The sequence below is a fragment of the Citrus sinensis genome, chromosome 2, assembly GCF_022201045.2.
Source record: "Citrus sinensis cultivar Valencia sweet orange chromosome 2, DVS_A1.0, whole genome shotgun sequence".
Lineage (NCBI taxonomy): Eukaryota > Viridiplantae > Streptophyta > Magnoliopsida > Sapindales > Rutaceae > Citrus > Citrus sinensis.
The window spans coordinates 31,087,888-31,112,485 of NC_068557.1; the positions used below are offsets into that span (position 1 = coordinate 31,087,888).

General features: G+C 37.3%; 4 protein-coding genes and 1 non-coding gene across 15 annotated transcripts; 4 read left to right on the forward strand and 1 right to left on the reverse strand.

Annotated features, from left to right (window-relative positions):
• Positions 1-66: 66 nt before the first annotated feature.
• LOC102625300 (protein STICHEL-like 3) lies at positions 67-9,201 on the forward strand. The gene is made up of 7 exons (XM_052435166.1): positions 67-218; positions 835-3,226; positions 3,844-4,063; positions 4,494-5,042; positions 6,407-7,007; positions 7,469-7,532; positions 8,743-9,201. The coding sequence occupies exons 2-7, from the start codon at positions 1,154-1,156 to the stop codon at positions 8,833-8,835; spliced, it is 3,600 nt and encodes a 1,199-aa protein (XP_052291126.1). The 5' UTR covers positions 67-218; positions 835-1,153; the 3' UTR covers positions 8,836-9,201.
• Positions 9,202-13,139: 3,938 nt separating this feature from the next.
• LOC102625017 (U-box domain-containing protein 17) lies at positions 13,140-15,993 on the forward strand. Its single transcript, XM_006467541.4, has one exon. The coding sequence runs from the start codon at positions 13,606-13,608 to the stop codon at positions 15,751-15,753; it is 2,148 nt and encodes a 715-aa protein (XP_006467604.1). The 5' UTR covers positions 13,140-13,605; the 3' UTR covers positions 15,754-15,993.
• Positions 15,994-16,070: 77 nt separating this feature from the next.
• LOC102624078 (hypothetical protein) lies at positions 16,071-23,015 on the reverse strand. 11 transcript variants are annotated; one of them, XR_369468.4, is made up of 6 exons: positions 21,251-22,679; positions 19,844-20,773; positions 18,799-19,424; positions 18,188-18,703; positions 17,888-18,098; positions 16,071-17,380 (listed from the first exon to the last, which is right to left on the reverse strand). XR_369468.4 is itself a non-coding variant. In XM_025094833.2 (6 exons), exons 3-6 carry the CDS (start codon positions 19,977-19,979, stop codon positions 17,970-17,972), a joined length of 1,407 nt encoding a protein of 468 aa, XP_024950601.1. In that variant the 5' UTR covers positions 19,980-19,993; positions 22,798-22,902; positions 22,993-23,015; the 3' UTR covers positions 17,638-17,969. The 11 variants fall into 11 exon arrangements, 10 of the variants coding, with proteins under 10 accessions (XP_024950601.1, XP_052291401.1, XP_052291403.1 ...); XM_025094833.2 differs by lacking the exons at positions 16,071-17,380; positions 21,251-22,679 and adding exons at positions 22,798-22,902; positions 22,993-23,015 and having other exon boundaries at positions 17,638-18,098; positions 19,844-19,993; XM_052435441.1 differs by lacking the exon at positions 16,071-17,380 and having other exon boundaries at positions 17,638-18,098; positions 19,844-19,993; positions 20,644-20,672.
• TRNAE-UUC (transfer RNA glutamic acid (anticodon UUC)) lies at positions 17,705-17,776 on the forward strand. Its single transcript has one exon. It is a non-coding gene; the product is annotated as a tRNA-Glu (tRNA).
• Positions 22,836-24,363, forward strand: LOC107175531 (transcription repressor OFP5). The gene has a single exon (XM_015527002.3). The coding sequence runs from the start codon at positions 22,836-22,838 to the stop codon at positions 24,126-24,128; it is 1,293 nt and encodes a 430-aa protein (XP_015382488.1). The 3' UTR covers positions 24,129-24,363.
• The last annotated feature ends 235 nt before the right edge of the window (positions 24,364-24,598 follow it).

Here is a 24,598-nt window from a genome sequence, read left to right on the forward strand (position 1 = left end):
CCCCTTTCAAAATCCAAAAGAAAAATAATAATAGAAAAATACATGCGACAATTTCTTAGTAATTTTTCTACTCTAAAAAAAAGGCCCAAAAAAAGAAAAATCCTAAATTGTAAGAAAAATGGAAAATTATAAATACAGCTACAGGGGAAAGCAATTTGCATGCTCAAACAAAACGGACACATGTGTCCTGTTGTCTTCTAGAGTCCTGCCTCCTGCCTGTAAGTGCAACAGATCTCACACCCTTCTAAAGATTCTCTTTCATTTTTTTCAAAAGAGTAAGGAGCTCTCACTCAGTCAGTCACTCTCCTTTTCACTGTTTTTGTTTTTGTTTTTGTTGTTGCATTATCTTTGTTGAGTTTGTTGCCAAGGACTGTCCTTTTCTTTTGAAAGAAACCCCCAGCTCCAGGAGTTGAAGTGCATGTGAAGTTGGTTGATAAAGATTAAAGAGAGATCTAATTGGCTTTAATGGTGAAAACGGTCACTTTGCTTTTTTGGGATTTTATTTTTTTCAGGTGACTTAACTCTAAGTAAACTCATTCTCTCATTCTTTGCACCCTTTTTTTTTTTGCTTTCCTTTTGATGTTACATCATCTTCTCTCAAGCCTTAAAGCTCCCTATTTTTTGCCCAAAAAAAAGTCTGATCTTTGGATTGGAGCTTTTACCATATGGGTCCTCTTTGATCTTTGGCTTGCTGGAGTTACTTCGCTTTCATGTTCAAGTTGAGGGGTGTAGCCATTGCTGTTGTTTGGGACTTTAAAGCTTGAATTTTTGGATTTGGTGACATGGGGTTTCAAGTTTAAGGTACTTCTGAGATTTTTTTTTTTTTTTTTTTAGTTGCCGGTGCCGACGGGCTTTTGCCATTTGGAGAATTTGTTAGTGTTTGTGGAAAGTTTTGAACTTTATGGTGTTCTCATTGCTACTGGGGCTGTTGCAATCTTTGTTTTTGATGAGGATCTTTGATTGCTTGAATTGTGGCATTATTATGAGGTTCTCTGATAAATCAGTTAAGTATTAAGAATTTTGGTTCCCTTTGAAATGCTGTAATTGTTGAAGATCTGTCTCAGTTTGGGAATCCTAAGAAAATGCAATATAGTCTGATTTATTTCCATAATTTACAAGAGATTATAATTTTGGACACATTAATGCTCTCATCATGACCAGGGCTGTCCGAGGTAGGATTTTGAAAGATGCAAATGGTGATATTAGTGATCATCTACGCAACCACATACATTTAACGAATTGCATTCACTTGAAAAATCATATGCATAAGCATAGCCCCATTTTGGCTGATAGGTCTATTATGAGGGACCTTATGGTTCTTCAGAGATCAAGGTCTCTTAGGGACCCCTCTGCCAGCCCTCCATCATGGCATTCGCCTTCTGTTGTTGATTTGCTTCCGAAGAAAGGCGACAATGATGGCATGATTAGAGAGGGGAGAAGGTCTGTTGGCATTGAGCGTAGGAGGGATAGTAGTAGATTGTCAGGAAGCTCACCACAAATACCCAACTTCGTTACTTCAAAAGTTGCTCCTGGTGAGGCCACTGGGTTTAATGATGGGGTAGCAGCAGCAATCAGTGAATGGAGTAGCAGGAGTGGAAATCGAGATGATAGAAGAATTAGGAGAGAAGAATCTAGTCGAAAGAGCAGGGCTGATCTTTTGGGTAGGAATGGGGAGGCTCCAGAAGATCAAGATGGTAATCATCTGGTTCGTGATGTTATTTCAGGTAACTCTGAATTTAAAGATAGAAAAAGTAGACAGAAGGGGAGGCAAACCCAAGATGTTAGGGTTAAGACGCTCTCTGAGCAGTTGCATGACATTCCAATGGACAGTGATGATTTAATTTCTTCTAATGTTCAATTTTGCGGTAGCCGCTCTGGATTGGAGAAGACTGGTGAGGAACATGGTGGCATCCGTGGTTACTCCAATGGATTGCATAGGGTAAAAAGGCGCAAGTTTCGAGGTGCCAGAAGAGCTCGGACTGCTTCAGCTCTGAGGGACGTTGGAGGTCAGAGCGAAATGTCTGTAGCTTCTAATTCGTTAGCTCAAGGCTTGGCGTGCCCAAAGTATCACATGGAAGAGGAAGATGAAGAATATGGGGAGCGTAATGTCACGAGGGCTCCAAGAAATGGGTGTGGGATTCCATGGAATTGGTCAAGAATTCATCATAGGGGCAAAACATTTCTCGACATGGCGGGAAGGAGTTTAACCTCTTGTGGTCTGTCAGACTCAAGGATAAGGAAAGCTGGTGGTGCTTCACACAGTAGGAATGTTCCTGATATGCCTCTGGTGTCTGATCGCTCAAGCTCATCTACTAATTCTGGTGCAGAGGCACTTCCTTTACTTGTTGAGGCATCTGGATCACAAAGCACTGAACATGCAGGTTGGGTGCATGACTATTCTGGGGAGCTAGGTATCTTTGCTGATCATTTACTGAAGCATGCTGTTGATTCTGACCTCGCTTCTGAAGGTAGATCTGGTGGCCAACAAAACCTGGGAGATAATCGCAATGGTAGACACCAAAATTTGACACAAAAATACATGCCGAGAACTTTCCGGGATCTAGTTGGACAGAATCTGGTAGCCCAAGCGCTTTCCAATGCTGTCATGAGAAGGAAGGTTGGATTACTGTATGTGTTTTACGGACCTCATGGGACAGGGAAAACTTCTTGTGCTCGCATTTTTGCTCGAGCTCTAAACTGTCAGTCTCTGGAACAACCCAAACCATGTGGCTTTTGTAATTCTTGCATTTCTCATGATAGGGGTAAAAGTCGAAACATAAAGGAAGTTGGCCCAGTCGGTAATTTTGACTTTGAGAGCATCCTGGATCTACTAGACAACATGGTCACCTCTCGTCCACCGTCTCAGTACAGGATTTTTGTTTTCGATGACTGTGATACTCTGTCACCTGATTCCTGGAGTGCTATATCCAAGGTCGTAGATCGAGCACCAAGACGTGTGGTTTTTATTCTTGTCTCTTCGAGCCTTGATGCTTTGCCTCATATAATAATATCCAGATGCCAGAAATTCTTCTTCCCAAAGATGAAAGATGCAGATATTATCTATACTTTGCAGTGGATTGCATCCAAGGAAGGTATAGAGATTGACAAGGATGCTCTAAAACTTATTGCATCACGATCAGATGGATCTTTGCGGGATGCAGAGATGACCCTTGAGCAACTGAGTTTGCTTGGGCAGAGAATTTCAGTACCTCTGGTTCAGGAACTGGTACGTTTTTCTCATTTTTGGGCACAGAATCGGATTGTTATTGTTGTTTAAGTTCTCGCTAAATGTTGTTATATATGCATTCATGAGGAATTGAGTTTCCTAGCATAATCATTGCTTACCCTTCTCTAATTAGTATGTTTTCAATGTTCTTAATATGCTTAAAATGGTAGTGGCTAGCTCTGAACCAATGTTATTCAAATGTTTTATTGGATATATGATTCCAACTATTGATTCCGTGAGGTATTACAAACCTACATGTCTTTTGAAAAATTTATGATCGTAGATTAGTGACTAAACAATATATTGTTATGAGATTTTTGGATAAAGTAAATCGGTGCTTCTTCTCTACTGATTATGACTCAGGCTCATCCCCATTTTCTTAGAATCAATGGTGTTGGTATCAGGGGCGGATCTTAATGGAGACTAGAGTGGGCCATGGCCCTGTAAAATTTCAATTTTTTTTAAATATACATGATGTCCCCTAAATTATAGTAGAAATTAAAATATATCTCTAAACTATATATACATTATTCACTCCAGCCCCTTTAACCAAAGTTTTCAGCTTTCGCCCCTGGTTGGTATGCATAAATGACTCAAAATGTAAAAACTTTTCTCAGGTTGGGCTTATCTCTGACGAAAAGTTGGTGGATCTTCTTGATTTAGCACTATCTGCAGACACAGTAAACACTGTGAAGAACTTGAGAGTGATAATGGAAACTGGTGTGGAGCCTCTAGCGTTGATGTCACAGCTTGCAACAGTTATAACGGATATACTTGCTGGTAGTTATGATTTCACAAAAGACAGGCATAGGAGAAAGTTCTTTCGACGACAACCATGTGAGTCTAAAATTTGTTTCTTGCTCATGTGTTATATTGACATATCCGGCCTTTTGATTTTAATTTTGGTTTCAATTGTATTGACTCCTAGTGTTTGCAATATTTCTGACTGGACAGGAAAAAGAAAAGACTTTTGTGTTTGGTAAATTTAAAGATGTAGTTCTTATTTTACAACTTTTTTTTCACTTTTTTTTCCAAAAATATTGAACAGCTTTGCTGCTCCTGATATTCTTTTTGGAACATTTAAATATTCAATGTTTTCTTCTCTGATCTTGAATTTTTTCCTTCAGAAATTCCATTGTTCTGTGTATCCTAGCTTGTTACAAGAATAAACCAATTGATCCAGCTTAATCGTTTTTCTTTTTCTTTAATGCTTCTGTTCAGTATAATTCTTTCTCAAAGACTTTTTCATTGACTTTATTGGTTCCAGTGTCCAAAGAAGAGATGGAAAAACTGCGCCAAGCACTGAAAACTTTGTCTGAGGCTGAGAAACAACTGAGGATGTCCAATGACAAATTAACATGGCTAACAGCGGCATTGCTTCAACTTGCTCCAGATCAGCAGTATGTGTTGCCTAGTTCTTCTGCAGATACTAGTTTTAGCCATAGTCCCTTGGACCTCGAGAATGCAGGTGGAAGAGGTATGACCAGGAAGGGTGGTGAGCGTGCTGAGATTTCTAATAAAGAGACAGGCATGCCAATGAATGTTAGGTTGGAAAATTTCCATGCTGAAAATTCTGGTGATTTTATTGACGGAAATATGAGGAAAGGTATTAGTCTAGATAGAAAAAGACATACTGGGTCTGGGATGGCTCTTCAACAAAAATCTCCACTCTCCACTGGTGGCAGGCATGTTTCAGGCAATAGCCGTAACGGAATTGAAGAAATCTGGTTGGAGGTCCTTAATAGAATTCAAAATAATGGTACAAAAGAGTTTTTGTACCGAGAAGGAAAGTTGATCTCTGTCAGTTTTGGTGCAGGTACATCCTAATGTTTATTATGCTCATTTAAGCATTATATGATTTGTGCAGCTCTATCGTGCTTTTAGAAAGATTTTGAACTTACTTAGCTTCTTATTTCCATATAATATGAGTTAACTTCTTGTTTCCATATAATGTGCATGAATTGTCATGCATTTGGGAGTGAATTTCAATTTTAAGAATTCTGAAGTTATTTAAGAAACTATTATAGAATGGAAGTGTCTTGACATTCATTTTTTCTGTAAAATTACGTACGACTCTCTCAAATCAAATTGGAGAGCAGACCTTTACCTCTTTTAATGCTTTATTGAATCTGCTATGAGTATTTCACAATAGCTTCCCTTTGATTCTTATTGTCAAAAGTCAGAATAATGAGTGGTTGAAGGATTCGTTTCCTTCAGTTCTTGAAGATTATATGTTTTTGCCAAGGGGCAATTCTGTGCTTTAGCTTTACCCAGCTATTTTTATACCGGAATACTTTCATGCCACCCTTTCGAGACATGGATTCATTCCCCTTCCAGTGAAATTATTCTTTGTTCATTTTCATTGGGTGCTATTAAGGAAAAGTGGATGCTTACGTCTTGCACCAGTCGGTGACCAGACCAGAAGTGGAGTGAAATGCTGGAAATTAGAAGAATTTTTATTCCACCACTATTCTATCAGTTCTTCTCACCATTAAAAGTGCATGCTTTCATTTTCATGCTCAGTGAATGGCTTACTCTGTCAAGTTCACTCTGATGGCTCATTGCTCCCACTTTTTGTAAAAGTTTTTTCCATTGTACAGTTTGTGTTACTTTATCATGTATGTGCAAACTTATAGCTGGTTAATAAATCTTAGGTTAACAAGTATAGGTCTTCTGAAACAGCCCCAAGAATACTTATTATGTTTCTCTACAAAGATTAATATAGGCACATTTGTTATCCAGTTGCTAGCATCATGATTTTCCACCAAAAATCAGCATATACTCAGGAGAATATACTTTTTGAAGCTCCGCTTGTATAATTTAATGTTTTGAAATTGCTTGCATGATGTGTATCATGCTACAATCGTGGCAAAACTTGGAGAGACATTTGGTTTTGTTATCATTATGATTTTAATTGTTAATGCATTGTTGGGTCCTGTATAGTTGACGTGTGCTTCATTTCACCTTTTATCATTATCATTACTGATCATATGCCATTTTGATGAATTGCCTTTCATATGTATAGAATATGTAAATTTAAGATTGCTTGATATTGCATTTTGGTTTGACACCAGGTTATCTGATAGTCTTTCTCTTATTATTATGTTTATTTTATCATTTAATTTGTTTATGCTTGTTTGGAAGGTTGACTATCTCTATCCACTCATTATTCTTTTTCAGCTCCAACTGTGCAGTTGACATTTCGCTCGCATCTGACAAAATCTAAGGCAGAAAAGTTTAAGGATCAAATTTTGCAAGCATTTGAATCTGTTCTTGGCTCTCCACTGACAATTGAAATTAGATGTGAATCGAAGATAGACACTCAAGCAGGTTTTCATCTCCCTCTTATGTTACCTGCCTCTAAAGATGGGTCATCTCAGATGGTCATAGATTCGGAGTCTATTATTGGAAACAGAGGGCCCATGGCTGGGCCTATTGAAATTAGCAAAAGAATTCCGAGAGATGAAGGAATAAATGGAGCCAGTAGCCAAGCTCAGCAGTTACATTCTGAATCTCGTGAAATGGGAAGGACTGAAATTGTTGAAGTACCAGCTTCTCCAAGGGAAACTAAGGATCATGCAGAAAATAGAGCAGACTACAGTAAACGAGCATCTCTTTCAGAAAGAAAGAAACTCGGAGAACAAAGTCAGTGTCAAAGCATTGTCAGAAGCAAGGTGTCTCTTGCCCATGTAATTCAACAGGCAGAAGGATGTACACAGCGAAATGGATGGTCAAAACGCAAAGCTGTTTCTATTGCTGAAAAGCTTGAACAGGAGAATCTGTATGTATTTGTGTTCTTTCCTGACTATCATGCTAGTTGTTTTTGCTTATAGTAAAAATAAGAGCTTTGCATAAACTTTAATCTTCCTCAAGAAAGTCCAACTCTACTATTTGCTGAATATATTATTCCTGTAAAGATCATAACTGAATCCTCTTTCTTTTCCATCTTTTAGTGGAATTATATACTCTTTCTTTTCCATCTTTCAGTGGAATTATATACTTTACCCGCACATCTCATGGGTTGAGCTTTTTGCAATACCAAATGGAGTTAGTGCAGAGTATAATGGGTCCCTAATCATATTTTTGCTTGTAGTCTTGTCTTGGTGTAAACATATATATGCCCATCCAAAGCTATTGTTGGCCGAAGCTAACTAGTGCTACATCTTTATATGTTTGGCATGTGAAATGCTGCTAAATATTCCACACTCTTTGAATCAACTCTTATGTTCTGCAAATTTACAGGAGATTGGAGCCTAGATCAAGAAGCTTACTTTGCTGGAAAGCATCTAAAGTAACTCGTCGAAAGGTAATTCATCTCAAGTGAACTTTTCAATATGATAGAGAAATTTTGAGAACACTTTCCCCTCATATTTAAAAAATGCATTGATACCCTATTAGTGGTAGAAAGATTCCATTAAAGTTCAATATTTTTTTTTTCCATTTTATCCCTAGAATAGTTTTGATTTGAAATGTAGTCCAAGCTAGGTCAAACTTATGGCATTAAGATGGGCTTGCTATTACACAAATACCCTTACTATCTGACAAAAAGAAAAAGTATTCGAAAGTATTTGGCTGAAAATGGGTTACTGCAAATTGTAATTCTCGTATATGTATTTGATTTTATAGTTACTCCCCTGTATACATTTTTTTTTCCCAAGGAGGTGTGTGGGCATGTAGCTTCAACAATTATGTCTCAAAATGATTCCAAAAGAATATTTTTTGTCCGAAGTAGGGGTAATTGTGTAATACCAAACCCATGTAGGTCTAAATGCCATAGGTAAGGTATGACAACTACCTACGACTGCATATCAAGTCAACATGATTCCATGGGTGAAACAGTAAAAAAAATTCGAAAAATTGTATTTTAATAGAATCTTTCTACCACAACGGAGATATCAAGCAATTTTGAAATATAAGGGTATAAAAGAGGGGGAATTGCCCTAATTTGGGGGGAAAGGTTGGATTCCCCATGAAATTTTTTAAGGCTGTGATTGTGTCTACTTATTGTGATAAGGGCAAATGGTATTTTTTATGTGTGCATTCTATAGTAAAACATGGAACAACTTAAGATCATTTGTCTTAGGCCTTGATTAGTATTAAATTGTTGTGGCTTTCAGTGGAAAGAAAAAAAAAATTGTAACTATGAAATAAAAGTTAATAGTGCATAGTAAACATGACTTTTAAATAATGATTTTGACAAAAAATAACAAATATATTATAAGTTTTTTATCATGCAAGTGTGAGATAAAAGCGTCTTAGTGTCGTAGCTTAGAAGTTAAGCTAGGCCTGCCCTACCACAATACCAAACAGGACCCTAGTGATTGTAATGGAACAAGTTTACTACATTTTGTGTGCTAGAACAAGCAGCTTACATTGCCGAAGTAGTAGTGCAGTATATCATCATTACCTTAACAAGATATAGCAAGTATTTTTAACTGTAGCCGGAAAGTTTGATGATTATTTAACTATGTATGTAATGTGACTCGGTTTTGTTTATGGACATGTGCATAAAGCAGATTTGTCGATTGAAAATTAGGAGGAGAAAACCTCTTTCGTTGCTGAAGCTTGTCTCCTGTGGAAAGTGCCTGTCTTCAAAATCTCCGAGGTAGGACGAGAACAATTTTGGGATGACTTTGAGAGCGGTTCGGTGTGTCAGATTACGTGGGTAATTAGCCATTTTTCTTGCCACAATTCTAATAAATATAAGTTTATCTCTGATTAGAAGACGTAGGAAAGGAGCTTATATAGTGCACACCAGTTTCTTTGAATGAATTTCATATTTTTATTTCCGCCCATAGTAGGCATGTGAGTGTGATTTAACATGATACCGTGGGTTGTACAGGTAGGTAAGGAACCTGAAGATAAAAACTACATCTGATTCTTCTGATCTAATTTTTATTGTTGGAAAGCATAAAGTGTCCATATTTGATTTGAGTTCAAAATCAAAATCAAAATTGATACTTTCTTTCTGGGTACACTGTTTCAAATTGTGAATGCCTTAAATGCCTAGTTGCAAAAGCCAACGGACTCACGGTCATTATTTCCTAATAAATTAGTAGTGTGATAGAACGACCTGAACCTCATTGTTGTCGTCCCTCTTCTTCATTCAACAATCAAATATTGAATAAAAAGGAAGACTTGGATTTGTCGCATTTTTTAAACTCGGTGATGGTGTCGTGGTCGTGGTGGTCGTACATCTCTGTGTGTGCGCGCTCCTTGCCCGAAGTCTACGCAAGAGGCAATTCCTTTGTTATTTCGGAGTCATTGAACGATTGAAAGCGGTGGAGAAGGTATATATAATGTTTGATTATGAAATTAATTCTCCAGTTCCCATTTGCCAGTTATCACTAACCCTCTTATTTCAAGTTGAAATTGATAATTTTTAAAATGAAGTAGACAATTTCAATATAATAGGTGACACGTGCAATGCATCCGCTCCAGCTTTTCAATTTTCATTAACCTAATCCTGCGGCCGGTTGGATGAAATTAAAATCCGCGTGGCCGGCTGCGTCAGCTACTCAAATAATCGGATCACCAATTGCTGATTGTTCTTCGATCATTAAATAAATAAAACAAAACAAAACTAATATAGTAAAAAATAAAGACGTGTGTCGTTCGCGAATGCAACCATTACTGTCTTTTTATTTAATCTTTTTGGTGGGAAGCGGCAACCATACAGTCGAAACCACGCATTTGGGTAGGGCAGGCGGCAGCCAGCCACCTGTACCGTTGGCTTAATGAGGGTTGCCATCCACGTGTCATTTTTGCAGGTCACCGCGTGTATCAGAAATTGCCGGCAGCAACGACTCCCCTACGTGGCGGTATTAACTATGAATCTGTCTTATGATTTCTCGAAAGAAACTTAAGTAGCGTTTTTTTTTTAATTTAATGATTTAAAATAATTTAATTTAATTAATTAAATTAATTAGAGGTATTTATTTTTATAATTTAATAAGATTTTTTAGATAATTTTGACTTAATAAAATAAATTAATTTTTTTAGTTTTTTACTTAATGGAAAAATATGAATTAAGTCAATTACTTACTAATGTAAAAAATATTCTTATTTTATAATTTATTTTTCATGTTTATCCTAAAACTCACCCATAGACATTTACCCCACATAAAAATATCCATGTTTTTTCTTTCTTATATTATATATGATAAAATTTGAAATTTATGGTATTTTATATATTAAAATTTTAAAATAATTATGTATTCACTTGAATATAATTTTACTTATAAATGTTGAAATATTATGGTATTTAATATATTATTTATTTGACATTCAAATTTAATAAAGATACAAATGTAAAAGTACATACTTTCAGCTTTTTAAGTTAAAAAAAACAAACAACGTAATATTTATTTTTCGAGATTCAGACGAAAAAATAAACATATTATTCAGATTTAGATATTTGGATCTATTCAAAATTCAGATTAATTCAGATCTATTCAGATATCAGACAAAAAAATAAACGCCACCTTACTCCAGCGATTTCCTGAGGATTAATGAACGGTGGAATGACCCCCGAGTTTGGTCTTGGTCCAACGTGGGCCGTCCCGTTCTTTGACTTTTTATAAGTTGACCGCTCTCCAATCTTCTCTACGTACCATACGAGCCATACTAAAACTAAATTGGTAAGGGAGGACAGGTGGAAGCGTATCATTCCAGCTTGACTGTGAACGTGACGAGACGGTTCCATCACGAGCTGACGCGTTCCCATGCAGAGCACAAAGACCAATCTCCGGCTTTATGGCTTCAGAATGAACCGGAAAAAAGAAAAAGGAACTCTATAATTTTTTTTTTCTTTTTTGGAATAAAACGAGGAAAATGCTACCAATTTTTTTTTTTTTTTTTTGTTTTCGGCAACATGTTAAGAACGGCCCGATTGACATAATTGTTATTATGCCAAAGATAAAGCACCAACTTACTGTGATCAGTTGGTTCATATGTGGCTTCCCTTTCTGTTGGAACATTGATTTTTAATCTTCAATCTTGTTTGAAAATGGATATTAAAGTGATTGGCTGATCAGAAAGATTTTCTTCATTTGGGGTACACTTGAAAAGATTATTAATGTGTTTTGGCCTAACAAAACCAATGAAGAAACAAGCAACCAAACCCTAATTCCAATTTCATTGATGGAGAAATCGAATTCGCTTGTACCTAAGCTTATCATGATCTTATTTGTCACCTTTTAAGATCTCGATACATGTTATGTAAGGATTTCTTTTTTCTTTTTTTTTTTTGAAAATTTATGTAAGGATTTCTATTGTTGATTTTTGGGTTCCTCAAAGTTATTGTTACTTTGAGAAATTATTAAATAACCACCTAATTTATTCTGAGAAATTATTATCTCATTTCTTTTTTAATTTACCATCAAAATATTAAAAGCAACATAATATTTAACAGAATCTATGTTACAAAGCTATTTTACTTGCATCTTGAACTATTTAAAGTGGGTAAAAAGACAGTCTTTATCCCTATCAAATATTTTTTTAATGATAAATCTCTTAAGAATAAATAATTACATTAAGAAACTTACGTCATCTTAATCGTTTTTTTTAGTGTTTATATTTATATTATTTTAATAAATTCATTTAAATTATAATATGAAATTTAATAAGGGTAAAACTTTATATTTCTTATTAAAAAGTTATCAATTTACTACTTGCCTAATTAAAATTGTAAAGTGGTATCATTTTGACTAAATTTATTTAAAATATTGAAATACTAAAAATATCCTTATGACGTCAGTATTTTAATAAAAATCTCAACAATGGTAAATTAACAAGAAATAATATGTTAAATGAAAAAAAAATTGTTAGAATTCTTTAGTGATGAAACGATATGTTAAAATAAATTAGGTGTTCATTTAATAATTTCCTTTGCTACTTTTTTTTTTAAGATTATGATAACCATTTAATCTATATAATGTTCATCGCCTAATCTTTTAGATTGGCAATTTAATTTTTCCCACATTTGTTGTGAGAGTAGAATTTGAAGTTAAATTTAGAGCTGAGGATAAATTATATTTACGATGAAGCTAATCGGTGAGAACGAGATTCAAATGAGGGCAGATCCGCAGATACAGGTGAGATGTGATTCAAGAGCTATAAAGACTGCACAAATTTAAAATTTGAAAAGTTGAAAATAGAAAAAGGTAAAGAAGAAATGGGAAATACAATTAACAGCAGGGACCTTGGAGTTTGTAATTAGTCAACTTGCGTTTGGGGCTTTTTAGCTTGTCGTTTTAGGCAAAAGCCTTTTAAAAATGGTAAAAGTCAAAGAAGCATTATAATTGCCAGATAGGACATTAACTGCAAAGATACCCCACCGATCGCAATCACCCCCTAAATTCCACCGCTCCTCTAATAAGTCACGCGGGCCCCACCGACTCTTTATTTTGGTCAACCCCTCAATTGATCCAATTCCTATGCAGTGGCAATTGTACCTGCAGCCCCTCCGTCTCTCTCTCTCTCTCTCTCTCTCTCTCTCTCTTTCTTTTTTTAATAAATTGAAAAAGGTTTTTACGTTTCACTAATTTCACAGTTTACACAACGGTTCTACAGATTACGGTTCAGTACAAAACCGGGAAATATCGATTTTCTCCCTCTGACAATTTGATCTCGTCTCATCCGTTCCTCACTCAAAACTCCAATTAGGTAAAACAAAACATTCAGAAGATCCTTATCTGACACGTGTAATAAAAACAGAAACCAAAATCTAAAAATATCAAATTAAATTAAGTAAATTTTTTTTTAAAACAAAAAAAAAACACCAGTTAAAAACAACAGAGTGATAAATACAACAGTTAAAGAGTAGGAAGAAGAAGAAGAAGAAGGAAGAAAAAAAAAAAAAACGAATGGACAAGAATCCGGATAAATGAATAAATAATAAACTATCTGTCAAAACAAAACCAAACAAGTCGTTATCGCCAAAACTTCATTCAATTTCTTAGAAATTTCAGTTTCTTATTTTCTTTCTCTCTCTCCAAACGCGGTTACGGCACACAAACACACTGAGGAAGGAAAATTCATTTTCTCATCACTTGAAAAGAAATTAAATAAAAAAGAAAAAGAGAAAAGCCCCTTTTCATTCACCGAATCTTTGCCCATCTATTTCTCCACCTTTGAAGATTCAACGTTTCATCAGTACCCACCTAAACAAACCCAGAAGAAAAGTAAGAGTTTTTCTTCCACTTCTAAGTCTTCTTTCTGTGTTCGATATTCATTCTTTTTATGTATAGCCCTATTGGGTTGTATTTGTTTCTGATTTCTTGAAGAAAAAAATCATTCTTTTTCATTATCTGTAGATCTATTTGTCAGAAAGATTTTTTCTTGTTCTTTTTGTTCTTTTTTCTTCTTTAAAAGCTAATATGGCCGCAGCGGCCATATTTTCGTCTCTAAGGAGGCGAAGGTCACCATCTTTGCAAGCGTTTTTGGCTCCGGTTGACTTAACGGATGTGGCTCTCGTACAAACCCTTCTGTCAATTTCGTCGGAGCTGGTTTCATGTTTTTCCGATAGATGTTTCTTCTTTCAGAGGAGGAATTCTCGGTCTTTGATTAGAAAGATGGAGGCCTTTCTTGTGTTGTTGGAGTATTTAAGGGATTCCGGTACTTGTATTGAATCTACTGCTGTGTTATGTTTCAAGGAGCTATATTTGCTTCTTTACAGGTGCAAGATATTGCTTGATTATTGCGGGCAGTCCAGTAAGTTGTGGCTCTTGCTTCAAAATCACTCGATTTCGGGGCATTTTCATGATTTGAATCAAGAAATATCCACCCTTTTAGATGTCTTTCCTGCTGATGATATTGAATTGAGTGAGGATGTTAGGGAGCAGATTGACTTAATGCAGAGACAGGCTAGGAATGCTAAATTGCATATAGATAAAAACGATGAGTTGTTGAGGCTTCGGTTGTTTTCATTTCTTGATGAGTTTGAACATGGGAGGGTGCCAAATCATGTGGATTTGAGGTCATTCTTTGTGGAGGGTTTGGGGATTAAGGATGCAAAAACTTGCAGAGCTGAAATTGAGTTTTTGGAGGAGCAAATTGTTAATCATGAGGGGGATGCTGAGCCAACAGCTTCTGTGCTTAATGGGTTTGTTGCAATAATGAGGTATTCCAGGTTTTTGCTTTTTGGGTTTGAGGAAGATGAGGCAGAGTTGGGAATTGGCAGTCATAAGAAGCGAAGAAAAGGGTTGATTACCCAAGAGATTGCTGAGACCTTTCTATCGATTCCTAAGGACTTTTGTTGTCCAATAATGCTGGATTTGATGCGTGATCCGGTGATAATTTCCACTGGACAGACTTACGATAGGCGTTCAATTGCTAGGTGGATGGAGGAAGGGCATCGTACTTGTCCTAAGACAGGCCAAATGCTTGTCCATGATCGGCTGGTACCCAATCGAGCATTGAGGAATTTGATTGTACAGTGGTGTACTGCTCATGGAATACCTTATGATCCTCCAGAGACTACAGATGTATCTGCAGAATCTTTTGCCTCAGCTTTGCCAAGTAGAGCTGCAGTTGAAGCCAATAGAGCCACGGCGGAGCTTCTCATTCAACAGCTGGCAAATGGGTCTCCTCGTGCAAAGACTGTGGCTGCTCGGGAGATACGCTTGTTAGCAAAAACAGGTAAAGAAAATCGTGCTTTCATTGCAAAAGCTGGTGCGATCCCTCATCTCCGCAACTTACTTTCAACTCATAACCCTGTTGCGCAAGAGAATTCAGTTACTGCAATGCTTAATTTGTCAATTTACGACAAGAACAAAAGTCGAATCATGGATGAGGAAGGGTGTCTAGGATCAATTGTCAAAGTCCTGAGGTTTGGACTGACAACAGAAGCAAGGGAAAATGCTGCAGCGACATTGTTTAGCCTCTCTGCAGTTCATGAGTATAAAAAGAAAATAGCAGATGAGAGTGGGGCTGTTGAAGCCTTAGCAACATTGTTGAGATTAGGAACTCCAAGGGGCAAAAAGGATGCTGTCACAGCTTTATTCAATCTGTCCACGCATACTGATAATTGTGTGAGAATGATAGAGGCTGGGGCTGTTACAGCTCTAGTAGGAGCATTGGGACATGAAGGGGTTGCTGAGGAAGCAGCAGGTGCATTGGCCTTGATTGTTAGGCAGCCAATTGGGGCTGCAGCTGTGGGGGAGGAGGAAATGGCAGTTACGGGGTTGGTAGGAATGATGAGGTGTGGGACACCAAGGGGAAAAGAGAATGCAGTCGCAGCATTACTTGAATTGTGCCGGAGTGGTGGGGCATCTGCCACTGAGAGAGTGCTAAAAGCACCAGCATTAGTTGGTTTGCTTCAGGCTTTGTTGTTTACTGGTACGAAGCGGGCAAGAAGAAAGGCAGCATCACTTGCTAGGGTGTTCCAGAGATGCGAGAATGCAGCCTTGCATTTCGGTGGATTGGGTGTCGGATATGCATTCGCAGGAAACTCAGCTGCAAATAGAGATTCAAGTTTCACACCTGACGTCTCTGTGCCAATGTCCATCTCTGTACCTGTTTTGTAATGGTAACATCCAGTCGTGTGGTGTTGTCCTCCCTCTTACATACGTTCCCATTTTTTGTGGTTATAGTTTACACATTCTTTCATAAATTTCAGGTCATTAAAAAGAAAAAAAGGGAAAGTTATAGGAATACCATATCATGTGTTGAATGAGTGGTTTCTGTTCTTGATTTGTTATCTGAATTTTTTTCACTCGTATTCAGTGATTCAGCGAAGATAAAATAGAAAACACTGTACCATATCATGTGTTGAATTAGTAGCCCCGATTGCATCAAGTAAATAAATGACTCCGATTGATCTTGACACAATTCCATAAATGAATTCAAGTAGCATTTTAAAATGGCAGATATTATTTTTTTAACTAACATGTGATGAAAGAAACATCCAGAAATCTAAGGTCAAAAAATAGTACAGTTAGATCAATGGTATGCTGCTCTAAAGTCAGAAGAATTAAGGCATATTTCTATTCGGAAGCATTCCTTAATGAAGATGCTGGGAAAAGATAAGATTAAATTTTGACAAAGGAATTTTCCTGGAGATTAAGCTCAAACTAGTGGCTGTCCTTGTCAATGATGCAGCATTGGACCAAAGTTTCTTCTCTTGTATAATGGCTTCTTTTACCCAGAATCAAGTTGGTGCCAATCACTTTGCTCTATTTGATTCCTCGCACTAGTGCGCGCCAGCACCCGTATCAAGACATCATCTTGCTGATGTTTCCATCAACAACCTTTTTTGAGTCGTCTGTAACAATTATCACTCTTGCATTTCATTCTAAAAATTTACATTGCATTACAAATCAAGTTCTTAAAATGTTTGTTACTAATATATCTGTTTCAGAGGTTTATATCCAAATACCGTAGTTTCCACCCGAACTTTCGATAGTAAAGTGTGGTACTAACATGATAACAGAGGACTTTCATTACAATGGCCCAGGCATATTGAATTGCTGGCCTAATGACCTCTGTTAAACTCTCATTAAAAAAATAAATATATAAATAAATTGGCCAGTGTTAGGATGCCCATTTGATGTCAACTCCCTGGGAAAATTTTAACAATGAGCAGAATCTTCCTAGTAATTGAGAGCTTTAGCAGTGGTATGATATGGTGGGTCAGGAGCTTCACAATGATGCATGTGCTTTGACGGATTATATTATTAAACGGCAGGCACCAAAAGTGGATGCACAAGCAGGCCATTTACTGGGGAAATAATTGGAGATTGCAGAAAGATACTTCAAATTATCAAACGTGGACATGTTGTAGCAGTTGATCTTATCTCTAGTGGAATTACAGCTGAATGAGACACAGTTATCATTATTGCTAATCATTCCCCTTTTTTATACTATGATTTGAACATAAATGGTATTGTATGATTTATAACTTAGCTTAAAATTTGTTGATAAATCTTGAAGTCTGCTATGAAATGGCAAGCGGGGTATTTTTTCCTTTTTTCTAACTTGAAAAGGCAGCCGCCAGGCCAAGCAACAACGAGTTGCTTAGTGCCTACACAAGTTACTGAAGTTGAGGTCATTCCCCTTGTTCACAAGTTGGTATGTTGTTGGAGTTGCACATAAATGCTTCTGTTGCTTTGCTTCATTTCATTTGTCTGATGCCTGTTATTCTTCTGGGATTTTCTATACGAAAATTTCATCAAAGTAGTGGACGGTTACTTTCTTGGAAATGAAAAGAATACATATGACATATGATAGGCTAAACACTTGATATTTGTGACTATTACTCCTTAGTCAGTCGTGAAATTTTGACCTTTCAGTTTGCTTTTTCCCCTTATTTTGTTGAATTTGTTGTCACCCCTCACCATTATGGCTATTACATACAACGTCTCAACTTTAGATTGATGCGATTCATCTTTCAAAAGAAGAGAAAAAAAGAGTGGTGCAATTTGTAAATTTATTCGATAATTATATGAATAAGATACATTAGGCACATTTCTCAATTGATCCGTTGTCGTCCAGCGGTTAGGATATCTGGCTTTCACCCAGGAGACCCGGGTTCGATTCCCGGCAACGGAAATTTTTGTGCATTCCTCATTTTGAGGAACTTCCCCTTGTGTAAATATCTCAGTTGATTCTTTGAACATAATCAAGCCAATAGATCTTTTCGAATTGAAACAAATTACAAACCTGCAAGGTATTGGTCCTCGTGATTCTTTGCCGGGGGGAAAAAAAAAAGAACATCTACTCTCGTTTCTTGTACCATCTTTGTTCATTGCTTTGTCACAAGAATGTCAAAGTCACTAACAGTCCACTCAGCGACTTGATCAGGGTCCTTAAAGATCTCAGTCCCCAGATCAATAGACGTCCACTGCCTTCTAGCCGGTTTAGTGCCAGGATCCTACAACAATAGCAAACAAGAGGCCAATGTTAATTCCAAATTCAGCAACCGTGCAATATGATTAAATTTTGAGAATTTCAACATCAAACCTGATAAAAATAAAGTGATTGTGACAATCTTCCAACGTCGAGCTCCCAAGTTCTCTGATCACCAATCCATCCCTCTCCTTGTTTAGTGGGATATCCATATTCACCCCATACGGGATGTGGCAAAATTTGCAGTATTTCCTGAGGCTGAGGATTGCTATATGGATCGCACAATGTGCTAGGCATCTCTAGATACTCTGCATTGCCAGGGGAACAGTGCAAGTGATATGCTGAATAAGGGAATCTGGAAGTGTCATTGCGATGAACGCGAGTGCCATCGGGGAACGTGTGATAGGGCGGGCACATGCTTAGATGATCCGGACGACACCATGCACTTGTCCTTGGATTTATGATCATTTCACTGTAACGTGTAACGTCTGATGTTACATTCCCATCACAAGGTTCTCCATTGTTCTTCCAGCAGCTGCCCATGTCCATTAGGTAGAATTGGCTTTTTGGACCCCCACCTTTGATCACATTCAGAGTGAACCTTACTTTAAAGTTTGGTGATTCTGGTATCTGCACAATGCGTGGTTTTAAGTAATTCAGTCAATGTCAAACAAATCGTGTTGCTTGTAACTTAGTCATAGTGTGTATAAGAAAGAATTGCTTACAATTTTGGACATGCCCCTGCTTGGGTAATGGTAGCCACCAGACAGGCCATGGGTCGCATCTGATCTCAAGTAAAGCATCAGCCAAGGATACTTTGTTGAAGTCTTCAATACATGATGAAACATCCAACTTCCTTTACCAACTTCTTTCTCCCAAGAAACAGAATGATATGAAAAGTCCCTCGCAAATAATCCTCTACTTAAATCAGCATTCAAATCCCACGAGCCATAAAATCTTCCCTTAAGAGTAGTCCTATTAGCTCCTTGTAATGTTGTGTAGTCATGAAATATCTTGGGTTGGTTCATGCACCCATTTCCAAAGCAAGGGAATCCACTATCAGGGCCAAATGGCCCTACTTTATGGCCATTTTTAGGGCACTTGGCTGCTAGTGTGTCCATGTTGCCACTCTTGAGCATGAACATCCAAAAATGCCAAGGATTTGGGTTGTCTGCAACTTCACATTTTGAGCCCAAATACCGTTCCTTTTCTGCTGCATATAGGTCTACATCTAAAAGGGCCTTTTGTGGCACCCCAAGAAAAGGGTCTCCTACACTTAGCTTGTTGTCTTCCTCTGTGACTCTATGAACCAATGTGTAGGGTAGCTTGTTGCAAAGGGAGCAGTTTTTTCCTGCACATAAATTAATAGGAAAAAATAAGAACACTTTGTAAAGAAGAAATATTTGTCACAAAGAAAACTGATGCATTTTTTGTAGAAACCAATTTCGCTCATGCATTAGCATATTCCAAGTCCCTCTAGTACAGGATACGGCATGTATAGTAGCCAAAAATAAGCTTTGAAGCTTTTTATTTATGCCTTTAATGCTAACACAGAATTTAAGACTTGTTTACTCATTGAAAAAAAATGGACAAATAAATGCAGCTTTTTTACATCAACTCCGTGAACAAGAAAAAGGACCTAGACCATTCCAGTTGATCACATATTTAACCGCGTTGTGATTGAACTAAGACGTAGATGAAAAAAAAAACAAGATGAACACACATTTTCTTTCATAAAAAAGAAGGCGGAAAGGGAAAAAGAGAAGTTACTATATGATTGTGGAGACGCCTTGTATATGTCAAAGCAATCTGCAGCTCTTGGGCTGCCCATGTTAGGAACTTCCTCTCCTACCTCGTTGCACTGATTCCATGACTCAATGGCCAACCTTAAGCTATCCCTTTTCATTCCAGGATCACCAACTGCTGATACATATTCAGTTACAGAACTTGCACTCAAGCACACATTACAAAGAAACACCAAATGCAGAATAAGAACAACATAAAAACTGCATTGTTTCTTGTGTTTAAAATTAGCCATTGATGAAAAATGCAAGCTAACTTGAGAGGATGTACATATTCTATAATATCCAGGTTTGTGCCTTATATGTAGGAAATAATCCAATAGCTTGAATGAATGTGAGAAAAGAACTTATTTGCCATATCTATAGTAGAGATTGCCTGAAACATTTTTTCTTACTTCATAATGTATTACAACTTACTCTGTCTTATTTGCCTTGCTGGTGCTAATTAATATGTCTAAGTAAGCTATACAACACTAAATTAAGGTTACTTTAACTTAATCTTGCCCTTTGTTGGGTGCAAATTCTGTTTCATTGACAGTAGTTTGATGCTTAAGCTTTTGTTAAACCTTGACTTTCCCACCAGAAAAGAAAAGGACAAATCTAATTATTCTTGCAGAAGTCCCATTTTCACACCTTGGAATATGCCAAAACATTTACGAAAATAAAACTGAATCGGAAAACTGTTGGTTTTATGCAGCAATTGAATATTAGCTTACGCATGATCCTAATCCTTGCTGTTCATTCCACGAACATACAGTAGTAACTCACTCATGTGCCGCCTCTCTTTCTGATGATGTCTGATGCAGTCAAATCAAAGCAATAAATTTTAATCCCCTTATCGGCACAAATTCTACTTCATAGATGGTGGCTTGTGCTTTTTTGTTGCATCTTGACTTTCCTACCAGAAAAGAAAAGGACAAGTCCATTTGTTCGTAAAAGTCCATATTTTCTGCTGTGAACTTTTACCACATCTGTTTATCCAGTCTGTGCAAATTGTATAATGGTAACATTGATACGACATGAAGATGATGATGATCATTTTTAAATAGAAAATGAAAAAGAAATGTAACCCTAACCTTTACCTAGCACTGGCAGCAGACTACACTTTAGTTTCAATGATCACATGATTACTTAACCTCTCATTTATGACTATCGTAACATAAATTCCGAGCCTGATAAAAGCATACACCTAACATCTTTCTTGATTTCCATGTATTTTTCTTGTGTGGGGATCAATGCTGATTTTTTATATACGACCGAGACTCTCAAGACCTAATTAAGTTAATTGGTATGCACCTACAAATCATAATTTTACTCACTCAACCACTTTTATTAGGTATCTCCAATAACAGTTAGGATAAAGCGGTGGACTTACAATCGAAGCGATGCCTTCATCAATCATCATTTCAGAAGTAAGGATGAAGATAGTTGATACTGTCCTTGAGGTGCAATCCTTCTTTCCAGAGGTTGGTACGAAAATTGCCATCCTGGTAGGCTTGACATGCACTGTTCTATTGGCTCAAGCAAGTAAACTTATGATGACTTTGCCCTTTTGTCTCCTTATCTTATATTTATTTTCTTCTTTTCCTCTTTTATTTCCAAATCGTGTTACGACTACTTTTAGTCCATGTAGTGCTTTCTTCTCGGAATCCATCATGAGAAGGGAAAATCAAGTTGAGGATTAGTCAGACTCAGAATCAATCTTCTTGGCTCTTGTGGTCGTCGATAAGCGAAATTAGGCAATTTCTACAATTTATTGAACTTCCAGTCTAAAGAAACTTGATAGGCAATGATTAATAATTCAAAATGCAAGTTGCTGGAATGGCACATGATAAACATTGAAAAGCACATTCAATAACCATTAGAGGTTGCACACACAAGGGAGAAAAAGATACTAATTGAAGCACCGATGACCGAACTAATGTTGAACGTTTGTAAGGGCTAAAACTGCTAATAGATATAATATTAAACAAGCTTGGCCCCCCTTTTTTGCCCTTTTTGGGCATGTAAATAGCTTGGCTCAGGGCTCAGGCCTAGTCCCGAGCAAAAATGGGAAGATCTTTTTCCCCAACTCCAGTTTCGGCTACGGTTTATTGATCTAATGTCTAAACCCAGCTAAGTTCTACTTCTAATGGGCCATTCTTAAATCCTTTCGTCAATTCAGCCCGAGCCCGACCCCATCAAATTTCATTGGCCACTGCGAAGAGTCTATATCAAAGTTTTGACTAAAGGAAAAAGACAAAAATCAAAGAACCTAAACTAAAGCCAAAAAGCAAAAGGAGGAAACAATAAACCAATTTGGCACAAAAGGGAAATAAATGATTAAAGAGAGAACATCCATCCCCAAATCACTAAAATGCAAAATCCCTGAGATATTACAGAAAAAAAAATCCGAAAAAGAGATAATGCCAGACGTCACTAAAACCCAGATAAAAGAAGTGCCAGTTCCAATCATCCAAAACTGCCAACATCTCACAGCCAAGTGGCTGTTACAACACAAAGACAAAATAATGGCATTGTTGATGTTAAAGAGACTGACCCACTTTGCTTAAAGTAAGTTTCTTCTCATAAATGCACTTAAGATGTTCCTTAACACAGAGAACAAAAGACCAAGGGTCCCCCCCTTTAGCATAAATTTCTTTCCGAGTACAAACCATAAAAGTAGAAAAAAGTTGCGAAGTGGTCACAGGATTTAGGGCGGGGTTTTCTTTTGAACACATACCTAGCAGGAAAACAAGTAAGAAGCCCACGTCCCTATTTAACAGCCTAACTGTCCCATAACTGCTAGAACCCTCCACTATCACCCATTATTGTTATCATAATACTATTCAACTCAATTCAGTTTGTTAAGTGCAACCCAGGAGAAACAAATCAGAAAAATACTCTTATACAGGCAATTAGCAATATAGAAGAGATTTTTACCACTTTCGTTAGTGCCGTGGTAGCACTAGCAGCAAAAGATGAAGTGGGGAAGAAAGAAAATTTCTTCTGAGTCTTCTCGCAATTCTTTGATCTCTCATGTCTTTCCTGTCTCATGGCTTTCCAAGTTCAAGCAGAAGAGTAGGGATGTGGAAGCAAAACCAGCGAAAGTGAAGCAGGAAGGTAATCGAAACTCACCCTCAAAATGTGTCGGTGTCAGTGGCAGAGGAGGTAGATTCTACGGTGGTGAAGGTGATGCTTTCTGGAGGCTATCATTTGGTGAGGAAGGTGGTGATCAAGGAAAGACTAGTAGGGGTGATTTGAGTTCAGTTTGGTATGATCATTCTGATGATAAGCTTGACGTTCCACCTTCAGTTTGCCGGAGCTGTGGATCAAATGCTGCCACGCTGTCGGGAAATGAAGAGATTTATAAGTTCAATAACTTAGTTTCGGATGCAAGGAAGATGAAAGAGTTGCAGAAAAATGTGGAGATATTTCATACTCAAGGGGAAGCAGTTACCAAGACACTGAGAGTGACAACTAAGAAGGAGCGGAAATTGAAACAAATAAACGAAAGAGTTCCAAAACCAAAAGAGAAGTGGTCCAAGCTAGAAAGATCTCGAGAGGGAAGAGAGGAAAAATCAAGAAAATCATTTGAAAAGGACAATTCAGAATTTGAAACAATTCCAATGATAAAGAGGGAGAACTGCAAGTTAATCAGAGCTGCCTTGAAGAAACATCACTTTGTCTCTTCCACAGATTCAAGAAATTCTAATTTGACAACAGTTAAAGAGGATGATGTACTCACCTTCCAGAATTTAAATGGAAACAACGAAATTTCAGCAGGAAAAGTTAGTTCCGAGTGGGAAACATTGAAAGAGATGAAGCTCAAAGAGGTAAAGTCAAAGAGTGAGAACCAGAGGAAGTCTTTGTACATAAGCAGGGAATTACAGACTAGAAAGACAAAGCAGATAACCGGCAAAGTCAAGGTTGGCTCTCCAAGAATAAAGGCTCTTGAAGACATGAAGAAAGCTAAATTGATGAAGATGAAGAAGGGAAAGGAGAAAACATCAGAGGGAGCAAACCTAGAGAGCTTTGCTGTTGTCAAATGTTCATTTGATCCCCAAAAGGACTTCAGAGACTCAATGATTGAGATGATCCTGGAGAAAAGGTTCAGCCAGCCACAGGAGCTCGAAGAGCTCTTGGCTTGCTATCTGACATTGAATTCTGATGAATATCATGACCTCATCATCAAGGTATTCAGGCAGGTATGGTTTGACTTGAACCAGGCTTGCTTTGATGAATTACAGAATGCAAACTATTGCCATAATTAATAAGTGTTTCAAGATGATGGTAATCATATTTGTCATAGATACTAGTGTTTCAATATTAGGGTTCTAACTTCATCACATCGCAATCTTTGCTTCAGAATCAACATCTGTGTGGATGCATCATGCCTGTGTCCATGTTTTAAATCATTTGTCTGCGGGCGCATGATCATGCTATGCATTGTACCATCATCTTCCCTCTATCGTAGAGGTACTAAATAGTAAGTAGAATCGTTAAGGTCGTAAAGACGTAAACAGTACCATCTATTATCTAACTACTTAGTTACTATGAGCGAAAACAACATTATGCATGATGCCTCTCAACCTTCATGAGCTCCATTCAGTTGTCCCATCATCTTCAGCGTTGACTATCGATAGCAGTGCATGTACCAAAAAGAAATAGAGAAGGTATGAGGTGGCTTCATTTCCAAGCTAATTTCCGATTGCGACCAAGCCCTTGTTTGGTATCCTAACTT

Bases quoted from the DNA above. Each gene is read 5' to 3' on its own strand.
- LOC102625300 (XM_052435166.1), top strand. From the start codon at position 1,154: ATGACCAGGGCTGTCCGAGGTAGGATTTTGAAAGATGCAAATGGTGAT. The intron at 7,008-7,468 runs GTATGTATTTGT...GCAAATTTACAG, and splicing joins AAGCTTGAACAGGAGAATCT to GAGATTGGAGCCTAGATCAA. The intron at 7,533-8,742 runs GTAATTCATCTC...TGCATAAAGCAG, and splicing joins CTAAAGTAACTCGTCGAAAG to ATTTGTCGATTGAAAATTAG.
- LOC102625017 (XM_006467541.4), top strand. From the start codon at position 13,606: ATGGCCGCAGCGGCCATATTTTCGTCTCTAAGGAGGCGAAGGTCACCA.
- LOC102624078 (XM_052435440.1), bottom strand. From the start codon at position 20,111: ATGGCTAATTTTAAACACAAGAAACAATGCAGTTTTTATGTTGTTCTT. The intron at 19,425-19,843 runs GTAACTTCTCTT...ATTTATGTGCAG, and splicing joins GGCGTCTCCACAATCATATA to GAAAAAACTGCTCCCTTTGC. The intron at 18,704-18,798 runs GTAAGCAATTCT...CGCATTGTGCAG, and splicing joins GCAGGGGCATGTCCAAAATT to ATACCAGAATCACCAAACTT.
- LOC107175531 (XM_015527002.3), top strand. From the start codon at position 22,836: ATGAAGTGGGGAAGAAAGAAAATTTCTTCTGAGTCTTCTCGCAATTCT.